The sequence below is a fragment of the Sparus aurata genome, chromosome 14 (assembly GCF_900880675.1).
Source record: "Sparus aurata chromosome 14, fSpaAur1.1, whole genome shotgun sequence".
NCBI classification, from domain to species: Eukaryota; Metazoa; Chordata; class Actinopteri; order Spariformes; family Sparidae; genus Sparus; species Sparus aurata.
This window is the reverse complement of record NC_044200.1, coordinates 3,998,673-4,012,764: the sequence shown is the minus strand read 5'-3', so window position 1 is coordinate 4,012,764 and position 14,092 is coordinate 3,998,673. Positions and strand designations below refer to the sequence as shown.

At 43.8% G+C, this 14,092-nt stretch overlaps 1 protein-coding gene across 22 annotated transcripts in view; it reads right to left on the bottom strand.

The window, feature by feature from the left end:
* LOC115595208 (pleckstrin homology domain-containing family A member 5-like) overlaps window positions 1-14,092 on the bottom strand; it is a 234,431-nt gene that overhangs the window by 50,481 nt on the left and 169,858 nt on the right. For 13 of the 22 annotated variants that reach the window (XM_030439373.1, XM_030439372.1, XM_030439374.1 and 10 more), the window contains 4 exons: window positions 13,874-13,927; window positions 5,059-5,239; window positions 2,468-2,572; window positions 88-160 (listed from right to left, as the gene is read on the bottom strand). In XM_030439373.1, the coding sequence (XP_030295233.1) occupies window positions 88-160; window positions 2,468-2,572; window positions 5,059-5,239; window positions 13,874-13,927 (413 nt within the window). Of the gene's footprint in view, window positions 1-87; window positions 161-2,467; window positions 2,573-5,058; window positions 5,259-13,873; window positions 13,928-14,092 lie in introns of those variants that run through there. The other 9 variants (XM_030439375.1, XM_030439394.1, XM_030439392.1 and 6 more) reach the window with 3 other exon arrangements.

The following is a 14,092-nucleotide window of genomic DNA, read 5'->3' as shown; positions in this document are numbered from 1 at the left end:
ACAAGACATTTAATTAAACAGCTTGCATTGTGTGTGTGTGTGTGTGTGTGTGTGTGTGTGTGTGTGTGTGTGTGTGTCTGTGCTTACCGCGGTAGTAGAACAGGCACATGTCAGACAGAACAAACCACCTCTTCTTCCACAGCTTCATACCCGTGCTGTCCTGCAGGGGTCAAAGGTCACACACCATCAGTCAGTCATTACAGAAAACAACCCCTCTACGCTGCTCACGCACGCACGCACGCACGCACGCACACACACACACGTCCCTCTCTTTTGATCTCCCCTCTCTTCCCTCCTCTTGACACCCTCGCTGTCTCTCCCTCCGGCTGCTTCTATTAACCAGCTTCTATCTCCTCCTCTGAGACAAATTGCTGTGTTTTATCTCTTCATAACGTAGTGACAAATTTGCCTCTATGGTGCTCGGGGCGAAAGCCTGTGCTTTGTTCTCTACACTACTGCTCCGGTTACTTTTCTTCCACCCTCCCTGCCGTTGTAATGACTGCAGCCACAAAAACACATTTTTGCCCCCTCGGATCTGGAGCACTGTTTGCAATGTGTCTTGTTTGGCCACAGATCCTGAGGTCAGGAGCTGGGGGTACACACTGGTGATATTTCTTCTGTTAGAGAGCACCTTGTCTGACAGGTCTGTGGGCAAGTGCAGGTGTGAAGTGAATCGATCCTTGTCTCGACATAAATACAGTGAGTTGCGGCGCAGGAGTGAGGCTGGGGCTGAGTGGGAGGTCACAGACAGCGGCTCTAACTGGGGTCTGAAAGCTGAACTGAATGGGACTCGATGAGGCTGTCCTTCAGGGATGGTCAGAGGTCCTCACAGCAACTGAAATACTGAGCCACAGCAGATCTCTGTGGGGTGGAGAAAACTGCTCAACCTGCAGTGAGTGGGTGGAAAGATAATAAGAGAACAAGCTGGGCATCAAGCTAGGCTAGTTCACATCCAGTCAAGCCCCGTAGCAGGGTCAGGATCCTTCCATCTCCTCAAGCGTGACCAGCTGCAGCAGGATCCAGTGTCTCCAACCCGACAAACAGCTGATGTTGAAACCCAAAGGACGAGAAGTCTCACTCAGCCTGACACCGTGTCACTGTCAGCCACTCTCTATTTACTGGTAGCAATTGGTGGGAGTAGAAAACCTTCACAACTTTACATCTCGACTTATGAACTGAGTCACACAGTATCTAGCTGTTTCATCTCACTCATGGGGTACCTGTCATCATTTTTGTGGCCATATTTATGATGTATCTAGCTAGTAAGATATGTGTAAAGATTATAACTGTATTATAGACCTGGATACTGGGGCGCCGCTCAGCTTCTAATTTTGTCCAGCGGCCACTCACAGTGTTGCAGTGAAAAGTTCCCCTGTGGCCCAAAATGCATATTCCCCACACAGTACCATTATAAAAGAGATGTCTATTAAACTGTCGATGGGACGCCAAGAACTGCAAACAACGTCAATAATGACCTTTTTGATAATGAATTTTTGATCCGTTGAGGTTTTATGTTCAAACAACTTCGATTTAGGTCGATTTAGAAATCTATGACGTCATCACAGTGTAAAGTCTTTGGGCTGAGCAGCAGCGACTCTATTGTGCATATTCAGTGGGTTTCATATCCAGGAAGTGAAGGGCAAAATGTTTTTGGTTTATGTGCAAGGCTAGCCACTGTCATTGAACTAAATGGCCAAGATCGTTCAGTCCACTATCTAGTTCTATTTCAAACCAATGACAAAGATACAACCCAGTCTCACGCCAAAGCGTGTAATAGACCCACCATTCCACTAGAGGTCAGTGGGTGAGGGTAGTACACCAGTACAAAGAGCCAGAATGTCTGCATTGGGAGCGGGTCAGGGATGAGCGTGGTGGGTAATTCATGGGATTCTCACCCAGGCAGCAGAGTTCCATGTGAGGCCAAGGGTCAATGTTGACTATTTTCAGTAAGTAGTTAATTTAAGCAAAACCATGATCTGAACCCAAACCAAGAAGTTTTGGTGCATTTTAAATCAAAGATTGGAATGAGGACTGTTCAGTTCAGTTGAAAAGAAACTGAAGGACCATAGCAGTGTGCACCACACCTTCATCTTCCATTGCTGCCAACCATTTTCCAAGGTTTTCAGCTGTGATGTGTATCTGTTGCTGTGCAGACTTTTCTAATCAGTTTGCATTAGCAATATCATTATCCCGCAGGTACAGTAGCTATTAAAATTCCGTGAGCTGATCTTCATACTTTAGTAATGGCTCTCTGTAGGCACAGAAGAAAAGCACAATTCAAAAGTCTAAAACACCGCAGCTCTGAAAAAGGGTTCTCAGAAATGTGATGAATCTGTGATGAGGGGCAAAAAAAGGAGATGCAAAAATACTGTTCTGATGTCTGTTCTGTCTCCCATCTGTCCTCTCTTAGTCTCACACAAACACATCTCGTAGCATTACATCGACTGGACTTCCTCCAGATCAGTACCTGTTTGTAAAGCCAGTTGCTCTTGACCACTGGGGCATTGGGGTTCCTCTTGATCGAGTTGGACCTCTTTCCAAAGTTGTGAACTTTTTTGGAGGACCTGGAAGGCTGTTAAACACACACAGTGGCGGAAAATGTTGAGGTTAAAGGAATACAGAATAAACATTTATATCTCAGGTATTGTATGTACATTTTTGGATTTCTAAGTCGAACAAACAAGGTCTTAAACCTCTAGGAAAAACACAAAGCGACCATATGGTGCTTGTGTTTTCATCTCCTGCAGAGAGGACAGGGCAGGGAGAACCGAAGTGATGCAGAGAGAGAAAAAATGAAAATATATCAGCTTTTCTCCGCTGATCTCGATGCAACAATCTGACCGGCTGTAAAAAGGCTTGTATACTGAAAACGCAGCACTTCCAGCTGCTATAAAAAGCAACAACAGAGACAGATGTATTCGGCTCATTAAACAAAGCGTACTCCACATCCCCCATACATCATGGCTCACTTAGTTGGAAATTCGGCACTGCAGCATGAAAATCTCTTTTATGTCAGTCAGTAGAGGAAAGACTCAAAGAGGTCTTAGAGTGTAAATTAAAGACAAATTAGATGATGTTACTATTGAAACACTAACCATAAGTTGTCATATATGAGTGATGTTTCCTGCATTTCTTGGCTGCCCTCTGGCACCATCATCAGATCTAAATGTCTACTGACAACTTCCCACTGGATTACCGTTTCATTTTTTAAGCACTCGACCTTCCCTCTAAAGCTTTTACTCTAGAAACTAATGGCTGGATTGGCATGAAATTCACTGTAGATAATTATGGTTCGGGGAGTTACCCCCGAGATGTTTTAAGAGAGGAGACAAACCACTTAAGGCATTTGGATACAATGATCTGTAACGCCAGAGTGGGTGTACGACACTTCTCCATCCGCATTACCACAGCTGAACCAGGGAGCATATCAGCCGATCATGTTGTTGCACTGACGTAAGGGCACAGTTGGGATTCACGACAGTTTCAACAGATTGAGTGCGTCTACAGATGGACTTATTATAGTCATCAAAGAGGAGGACATCATGCTAATTCACAGGAATTTCCAAGAAGGAGAAAGGTCTAACATCTATCGAGAGATTCATATATAATCTTTGAATAAATTACAGTATAAGATTCTCCTTCACTGGAAGCACTGTCGGGCAGAACTTGTGTGCATGTTGTCACTGTGTGGAATTTTAAGTGAAAGGAAAACATAGATGTTTACACTGGAAAATGTCCTAAAAATATTCGCAGCTTCTTCTTGGCTGTTTTGACCTCATTCATAAAATGCATCTTCTTCCTTAGACAGTCTATATGTTCTTTTCTGAATGCTTCTCAGGCAAGGTACGGAGCAGGACCCGTACAGCTTGGTTATAAATAATGCCTTCTCATGAATACATGAAGATATGCAGTGTTATACTTTCTTTTGGCCAGTGTAAGCAGAAGTACAAACAGTATGAGCATCACTTATTCATGAAAGCACAGAACTTTTGATTTGATCCAGCCATGCAGATTTATGTTGTGTGTGTTTGTGAACTTGACTAAGCATTTATAGGGACACACTGTTCAATCTAACAGTGCCGTGACCCGTGCAGATGATACACTTGCTGCTAATGCAGCTGAGCCATCCTCCTTTATACCCTCGCTTCCCCAGCCTGAAAGGAAAGGTAAAAGACAGTCACTGAGTACTGGGAGTCAGTGACAACTCACCATTTTAATGTTAGCTGTCCTGTTAGCTGACTAATGTTAAGCCCCATTTGCCAGTAGCTACACCTGTTATGTCAGCCTTCTGATCACTTCCTGTTTCACTCGGACATACTGGTGATCTTTTCAGTCAGAGCTGGCTTTTGCAACATGTAACTAGCTGCATGTAGGGGGCATAACTCACAAATATGCAGAAGCAAATGTCACCCAGCTCAACTTCAAGACAGTAAATGAAGAAATAGCTTATGCAGAAGAAGTGGTCAGGGAAAAGGGTTGTGTATAAGTGTGTTCTTACACACATCAAGCTGATGTGTGTTGAACACAGTGATGTGCGCAAGGGGGGGGGGCAGGGGGGGCAGTCCCCCCCCCTCGTGGCCCAATTGTTGAAAAACACGCGCTAAAGTGCCCTCCTGAGAGCCAAAACATGCGCTAAAGTGCCCTTCTGAGAGCCAAAACGCGCGCTAAAGTGCCCTCCTGAGAGCCAAAAAAGCATGCCAAAGTGCCCTCTTGGTAGCAAAACACACTAAACTGCCCCCTTGGCTGGTTAGAACATGATAAACTGTCCTCTTGGGAGCCAAAACACGTGCTAAAGTGCCCTCTTGGGAGCCAAAACGCGTGCTAAAGTGCCCTCTTGGGAGCCAAAACGCGCGCTAAAGTGCCCTTCTTTTCGCCCCTGCCCTTCAAAAAGTCTGCGCACGCCATTGGTTGAACATGTGCATGTAACATAAGTGCGTTCATAACTGAAATGACATAGGAAATATAGTATAAAATTTACACAGAATAATATAGAACACTGATTAACCTGCTTACCAGAGGTAAGCTTAAGATTCAAAGCTTGTTTCAATAGAGACTGACCCGTGTAGATGACGTGGAGGTGGTGGTGGTGGTGGCGGTAGTGACGGTGGTGGCTGGGCTGCCAGGGAAGGTGCTGTAGTCGGAGCCACCTGTGTAGTTTGATGCCTCGCTCATGGTGCTCATGGGACGTTCCTTCTTGTCACTGCTGCTGCCCTGCTCTGACGAAGCCTGAGGAGCCGGCCTGCCACAGGGCGAGAGACATAGAGAGACAAAGAGAGAGGGAGTCAGTCAGACATTTGACCTTTACATTAAGACAGTGAGATATCGTGCAATCTAACAACTCAAGTTAGAACTGGCAGATATGGCCATAATTTCAGTGATTTCATTTCATGAGTTTAGCGAGTTTTGCATTTTTGTATTCAAATCATTCAATTAACATCCACCGTCGTTGTCGCCATAGATGTGGTACTGGCATCAACATGGAGTGTTTAATTTTGAAAATCAACCAGATGTTATTTTGTTGTTTCGGTGTGTGACTTCCTGTCTGCTCTGTGCTGAATTCGGCTGAATTGTTGGCAGGGTCCTGACCCTTCGGCAGGGTCTTGACAGCCATTGCTGGGATGGGGTAGATACACAACGCAGCGGAGCCAGTGGAAGTAAACACATAGACCAGAGTGAAACCTATCAGCTCTGCTTCCGTGACGGAGTGGAGCTGGACCGGACACGTATCTGGTGGAATCTAGCCATCAAATATATTCTCTGTGGCGTTGGGTTCCACCACATTGTCACTTATTCCCTTCATGACAGACCCCGACGGGGCAGTTGAGGAGTGAGAGTGTCCAGTTGGGTGAATTCTGAATTGGATCCCTGCTGTTTGTATGGAAGAGATCATCTAACAATACTGCTAAAAGGATAGTTGAAATGTTCTCACTCTGTTCTCAGTGGTTGTAGCAACCACTGTGACTGAACTACAAAGGCAGGGGGCATAACTGTGCCTTTGGATTGATTCATTCAGTTGTCATAATTGCTAAGTATGAGCAGGTGGATGTGTTGTTTCGTATCTAATTGTGCAACCAACAGGAGGGAGAGAAGTGGCTAATCTCCAAGACACAATCTTTCTCCAGGACAATCCAGTCGGCCAATAAGCCAACCCATCTCACCAAGCAGACCCTATCTTCACTCTCTTAATGACACACTCTCTCTGTTAGGGCCATTAAAGAGAGGGAGAAGGAGAGCGAGGGGAAGGGTAGAGTGGCTCGAATGAGTGTGAGCAGAGAGAAGCGACAGCGATGAGAGCTGGAGAAACAGAGATAAAGAAAGTAAGAAAGTGGGGGAAGAGAGTTGGTGGCATTAATCACAGCTATTATTCTCCGGGTGTCACCTCTGATATATGCCTCTACATCCAGCCAATTTAAATGGCCTGCCAACTTGGTCTGACAAATTGAGCTCAGCCCAAAGCTTTTGCTCCTAGTCAAGTGGAAGGACAACAGCTAATGTGAGAAAAAGAAAGTTCAAGGTCACTGTGTCTGATTAAAACTACCAGAGTGAAAGCTTTATCGCTGCTCCCAAGGTAAGCGGAATATAAGCAAAGTAGCTCAATGAGTCTCATTGTCTATGTTGTTACTATTGTTGATGGCATTCAATACACAAGTTTTTTTTTTTCTTTTAATCACTGGGTAGAGCTGAACAGTCTGTTGGCTGGTGATCTAGAACACAACAACATTTCTACAGAGATCATACTGTACAGTTCTGGTTATTACTGAAGATAGACGGCACTGTCAGGTAAAACAAACATTTGCTAGTGACCTAAAATTGTAATTTATAGTGCACAGGCATAACCAGAGATGGGGACTCGAATCACTGTGACTTGGACTCGAGTCGACTCGAGTCGACTCGAGTCGCTGTTTTGATGACTTGTGACTTGACTTGAAAAAAATAAAAGACTTGAGACTCGACTCGGACTTGGAAGTTAACGACTCGGGACTTGACTTGACTTGAGACACAATGACTTGAATGACTTGAGTGTTATTCAGTTCATGATTTCAGTTTGAATATACATTAATACATTCATTAAAAAAAAGAATATATATATATCGATTACCCGGTAGGAGCGCAGGCTGAGAATGGCGTTGTCATGATTGGATCACTACCTTGTCAATCAATCATGCCCTCTCTACGTACCTTATGTGTTTATTTGAGAAACCCGCCCTCTTATATCAGCTCTGCATCAACATGGCAGCGGGAGGGGTGCCGAGAGTCATCGTCTTCGGCTTTCGGAATTACCGTTTGACGGCAAAAGACGCACAGCACAGTGCAAGACATGATGCGACATAAACATCTCGGACAGCCAAGCGACAACTTCAAACTTTGTTTGTCATTTGAAGAGCCATTCTGCCCAGTAAGTGCTTGTCAATTAGCTAATATTATCCTGTTAGCCTAGTCGGTAGTTAGCTAACTTTAGCTTGATATGATACGGAGGTGGGGGTGGGAAGGGTCGGTTTGGTGGAACTTCTTGTTTTTAATTTGCCAACATTAACCCCAGACAACGTGAGTGAACCTTCCGACCGGTTCATCACAAGACTGGCTGTACGTTTTAGGAACGAGCAACACAGGGTTAAATGAGCTAAATAACATACCAGCCCACCAACACCGAATCATTACCCAGTGTTTTCCCTGCCTCTTAAAGGGATAGTAGGTGTTTTTTGAAGTGGGGTCATATAAAGTACATATCTATAGTCGTTCTGTTCCCTACCGTAATCACCGATCAGCGCATCAAATGACCATAGAGGATGGCCACTGAATAAGGGCTCAGTTATTCTGTTATGTATGCAGGTGCCAGACAGTGCAGAGCCTTATATGTGATTAACAAGATGGTGAAATTGATTATGTGCTTTACTGGAAGCCGATGAAGGGAGGCAAAAGAACTGGGACGATATGTGACTGACGACCGGTATTTGATAGAAACTTATTTGTGGTGTTAAACAAAAATGTAGTGTTGTGTTTTTTTTAGGGCTGTGATTAAACTAAAGGAATACGACACTCTCACATCTTGTGGATTCAGCCTGCCCATTACACAACCAAAGCAAAAGGTCACTATCCCCTGCTAAAGGTGAAACAACTGGAATAACTGTGGAAACTACATTATAAAAGAAAAAGCCCGCTGATAGAGGAGGCAAAAACAAGCTAAGATCAGTAAGAAACAAAATTCCTACTTTTGTATACAACTGGCTGTTTTATCTGAGTTGTCCCAGCACTGACATCAGGGTTTCTAGCTCAAACTGTTCAATCGTGCAGTTGTTCTTTGGACAGTAGCCGGGCAGCTGATGTTAGCCATGTTGCTAATGCTGCGTTCGCAACAGTAGTGCCAGTGACTGACTGCAGAGATACCCACAATATGGAGACACAAACACTCACAGCAGCCTGCCAGCCTCACTGATTTAACTGGCTGAGCTCAAGCAGTCAGTCAGAATACACTCATTGTGAAATATTTTTCAGCTGAGCTGGCAACATTCACATATATCAGTCTCAATTGTGTGTGTATGTGTGTTCAGCGTCTCCAAGTGAAGACATTCAGCCCTTAGGAAACAGGGAGCTATTGTTGCCAGAGGCGGATGTTCTGAAATTGCTCCAATTTGGTGGCTCTGTTGGTGACACTGAAATGCCGGCCAGCGGACTGTGAGAAAGAGAGGAGGCCTATACTCGCCTCTAGAAACAAGAGCCCTACATCCAAATCAGGGTGACTAACACGCACACACACACACACACACACACACACACACAGTTTTCCCTTCTTTCTCCCTTTCCAATCTTTCCCAGCGTCTCATCTCGTCTGCCTTTTCATCTTTCAGTCACAGGGTTGTCTTAGCCTTCATGAACCTTTCCTCCATTGACCCTGTCCTTCAGCTGCTCTGTTACTTCCCTCCCCAGCGACGACTTGCTGATGAAACTGGTCACGTGAGTGCGAGGCTTTGCAGGCTGTTACTCAGCCATCTAAGCAGGATCACAGAGCTCTGGAACGCAATAAGAGCCATGTGTTTGAAGGATGGATTCCTCTGCACTGTAAGCATCAGTGTTTATTTGCTCTCGATGTGAGTGATAGAACTGATGACTCAGCTCGTCCACTTTTTGTTCTCTCTACTATCTTACTTCTGACTTCAGTCAAAGGGAATTTCTCATTGTGGTGACATCACACAAGTAACTGCAATGCTGTCATTACAATAAATATCAGTTTGGAAACGGACAATGGCAATAAAGACAGCATCCAAGCAGTTGAGCCTTGCATTTAAAAGAAAGCTATATACATAGTACTGAGTACTGAAATCTGTTCAAGCCGCTGTTAACATTATCTGACCTGAGCCAAGTTCATTTACTAACTACTGTGGTGGAATTAAACTAGTCAACCTAGTACAATTTTGAGGTATTTGTACTTTTCTTGAGTATTTCTGTTTTTTGCTACTGTATACTTCCACTGCACTTCATTTTGGAGCCAAATATTATGCTTTTTATTCCACTGCATGTATTTGACAACTCTGGTCACCAGTTACTTCGCAGAGTGTTGCATTGGAGCCGCAGCAGCACATTCTAAAATTAATGTATTTCATTGGCAAAAAAAATATATTATTATATATAATATCACTTACTTTTACTAGTACTTTTGATACTGAAGTACATCTAATATCAGACAATTTAGGAACTGTGTAATATTCATATGGGTTACTTTCACTTTTATCAGAGTAATATTCTAACACCACATCTATTACTTAAGTATAACACTTGGGTATACTTTTTATGAAACAGTGAGTGGCAAATACTGTACGATGGTGTTGAGATGGAGTTGAATGTGGATGAGGTAGTTTCTTCCACTTTTGTTTTGTTTTTTAGGGTGCCTATTGTCATCTGGCCGGGGACTACAGCAGGATATTAGCCATGTTGGCTAAAGCTGCCCCTTTTTACTGTTGTTGATGCAGTTAATTAACTGGGATTGTCTTCGATATAATAAACTAATCAACTAAAACTAAAAGACCTGGCATTCAGCAACTCATTCTCTGATGGCTGTCTGGAATTCCATTTTTACCGGAACACATCGTAGCAGTGTGAATCAGGGTTCAGCTACACACTCACAGAGCACCCAGCTGCAGCTCTCCGCCTCCAGCGCAATTAAACTGCACAATGGTTGATGACACAAAAACTTGATACTTGATAACAGCCTTGAACTCTTCAGTTAGAAAGAACACTGTCCTGAGATTTATTAGCCTTACATAAAAGTTCAAACACTCACAACCTCGGCACAACACAGTGACTCACACTGAACATCAGAGTCACACACAGGCCAGATAACCCCAATGTGTGACCTGGAGATGGGAGCAGAATGTCTCTGTTTGTGTGCGTTGTAGGACACGACACACAGCTTCTTGTTGTTATGTCTTATTATGAGTGTATCGTCATGTGTGTCTGTTCAGTAGTTCATCATGCTGTCCCTGTGATCGCTCATAAAGTGAGCTGATCGTTGTAAATATTGTTTCTGACAAATAGGATGACAGGTTACAATAACAAATGCTTTTATTTTGAAAGAAGAATGTGTTGTGTTGTCTTCTGCCAGTGTAGCGTTTAGACGTTAGTTGCTAAAAAAGAATGTTATTGTTGCTAAGTAACAGAACTGTTTCTTTCCTCCGCGCACTTTTATGTCGCCGTTGTTGTTTTTCCTTGCTTGTAACAGTGTTTCCATGTTTAAATCAGTAAATATGATCGGCTTGAATGAGAAACGGCAGTGAACGTCATTTTTTTAAGAAGCTCCAACACTTTTCAATCAACATTTTCATCATGCTGTCCCTGTGATCGCTCATAAAGTGAGCTGATAAGACAAACCATCAAGGATACTGTATGACTCAGGAACATGTACTTGCGTTGAATTCGTCTCCACAATTGTCAATGATTATGATTTGATAACAATTAAGGAAAACAAAAGTTCCAAAAGCTGTGTCTACATAGCGTTTTCCTCAGAGCGCCAGCATCTTTTTTCAATTGTTCCTAATGAGCAGCGAGCGTCTGTGGCAGCTGGTGACGTCACCATTACTCTTATTCTTATCCTTTTGGCTTTATTGACAGTACAGCTGACGACGGGACAGGAAACAGGTTGAGAGAGAGGGGGAGTGACACGCAGCGAAGGGGCCCGGGCCGGGACTCGAACCCAGGGCCGCTGCGGCGAGGACAAAACTCTGTACGTCGGACGCCTGCTCTACCCACCGAGCTACTGAGTATTCGCTGTATTTGTCTCCTATGGATGATGTCATCAGCCACATCCTCCCTGCTCGGATGTCCCGAGGTCAAACTCAAAACAGATATTAAACCACAAAGGGGGCACTGTTGATCATACAGACGCATGTGCAGTGTCTCCTGAGCTCCCAGCCAGCCGCTTTCTGCCCGACTAAAAATGCTACGAGGAAACGGGTCCTGAGAAAGCTGATGGTGAGAAATGTTGTGGGTCCCTGACTAGATCAACGGCATAAAGAAACCAAGATAAGGAGGTAGCAATCACGTCGGCTCTATCGCTAAATGACTCCACTTGTGTTCATTTCTCTGCTGAATCATGTTTACTTGGCTGTGAGAATGACTTCAGGTATACTTCTCAGTAATGGAATCCTCTTTCTTTAATGTTTCTGGATTGGATCAGTGAGGCGCAGCTCACTACGACACAGCTGAATGCTTTGGCTTGGGAGAAAATACTAAGCATCAACTTTAAACCCTGTCATTCAACACAGGAAGAGAGTGTTTGTAGTCACAGCGGCAGCTTGACACCAGATTTCATTTCATCATTTCAGAGGTAGTACAAACCACTTATGAGGGAAAGGAGGATGTAATTTGATTCCGATGGCGACAGAAAAAGGAGCTTGTTCGCATAAATTCAACACGGTTATTATTCAGAGAGGAAACTTTAACTTTCCCTGCCGCTGCCGCTGTAGACACCACTCACGGCATTCACATTAATCATCCGGAATATCATTTCTACATTAGAGTTGCACCGCAGCTCGTCAGGCAATTCACGCAGAGTCTGAAATAAAGTTAGTGTTAGAAGGAGAAACAAGAGGAAGAGAAGGGATTCTCAAACAGGAGCGAAGCCTTGAATCAAAGACGAATGCAGCCGAAGACAAAGATGGATGATCAGTGTGTTAGTCACGGCCCGTCGTTGCCAGCACGGCGGGGTTTCACCAGTGAGATTAGACGCAAACGAACAGAACAGCTTGACTGGTCCGCCGTTTTACAGAATCACATGAGGAGATCAATATCGTCTCTGGGCGTCAAGTACAGAGATATGTGAGGGACAAATATAACGAGTTTAGCACTTAAAAGGCAAGCAGGGGGAACTCAGGCCAGCTCCAAGTCCAGCAGAACATGGCGCTGCATGTATCAATGTTATTCACTTCATCTGTAAGTCCTTTTAATGTTGAGGCTGATCTGAACTTCTGTAGATCTGAATCATTGTGTTTTTGCCTATTACACGTATTTGTCTGTGATTGCTTGTGGTAAAGCGGGGCCCTTTGAATAATTTGGCAATACGTCCCAGCATAACAGCTGCTGCTGAGTCCCAAATGACTGAGCGCTACAACAGGAAGTGCTGTTCGTGATGATTAAAAATGCACTGTGCGGGGGGCAATCCCATATTTCACATTAAGAACTTAAGTAAAGCTACTATCTATCAGAGAAGGCGCATATAACTAGACATAATCTGCCACACAAGGGGAGAGTCCTACAAGAAGAAAGGATTATAGCATGAGGATTTTATCAGTTAGGCTAACCCACTACTTCCAAAAAGAGCAGTGAATATCCTTAACTTTTCTGGAGTTAGAATCCTCGATGGTGTACTATGCATTAAAGCTCACTTACAGGGGTTTCTTTTGGCTTGTTGTTAAATTACACTGGATGGGTTTTGCGAGTGGTTATCAACAGAACCAACAGTGACTGGCTACAGACTGAACAGAGCAACACCTGCAGCTGGACGTATGAATGAACAGATGTGGAGGTATACTCCACTAAATACAGCGCCCTGTTTTCACAAACTTATTTCTAACAGATGTTTGCATTGATCTCCTTATTGAACTTGTCAGAAGTGGGAGTGGAGGAGCAGTTTCCTTCACATGTGAAGCTGTTGTCCGAACTTACCCGCTGCTAACAACACATGCAGCAAGCAAACACTTTGCGGTTTAGTCATCGCCGTTACAGAGGCCAAGCTCCTCCCCTTTGAGAAAACACATATACAGCAGTCGACGGCGACTCGTGTTTTGATCCCATTTGAATTTTGCCACGATTATTTTTTTCCACTTAAGAGAGTCTCACTTTGTCATAAAACTACTCAAGTATGTGAAATGCAGATCTATAAAGGCTACACAGCCAACAGTCTTATTAGTGACATGGTCTCGCTTGACATTCACCAAAACCCAAAACACCTTGTAGAGTGGTTCTGTATATCAGCAGCTCACACAACTGACTAATCCACCTTTCACATAACTGCAGTTGTCTATATGACCAGATCTCTTTATATGCTACTTTGTGCAAGGTGATGTAGTTCAGTGAGCAGATTTACATAAAACTACATGATCATTTACTATCTTGACGACAAACTGTGACTTTCTCATGTAGAAAAACTATCTTTTACATTGACAAACATCGTATGTGTGATTCTTGCCACAATTCAAACAGGATCAAACAGTCGCCTCACACCGTGGACTGCTCTACATTTTTTTCCCCAAAATAAGGTCCCATGGGGCACACAGGAAAGGGCGGGACTTAGTGGAATGGGAAATAGTATTATAGTAGCAAGTATCAAGGCTGAAAGTGAAGCTGAAGCCGAAGCAGCTCTTGCAACGTGAGCGATCATTACCTGGTGAGAGCCTCTAGGGGCTTGTCAGGGTGGACAAGCTTTCCACAACTCACGCTAGAAACAAAGGAGGGAGAGAGAATGACAAAATAATAAGAACTCAAAAAGTGATATTAAATTCAGTCGTGCCACATGGAATAATAGACAGAAATCACAACATCAAAAATAAGAACAAATTTAACATGAAAACATTATATGAATGAGGGCGTTTCTCACGTCACT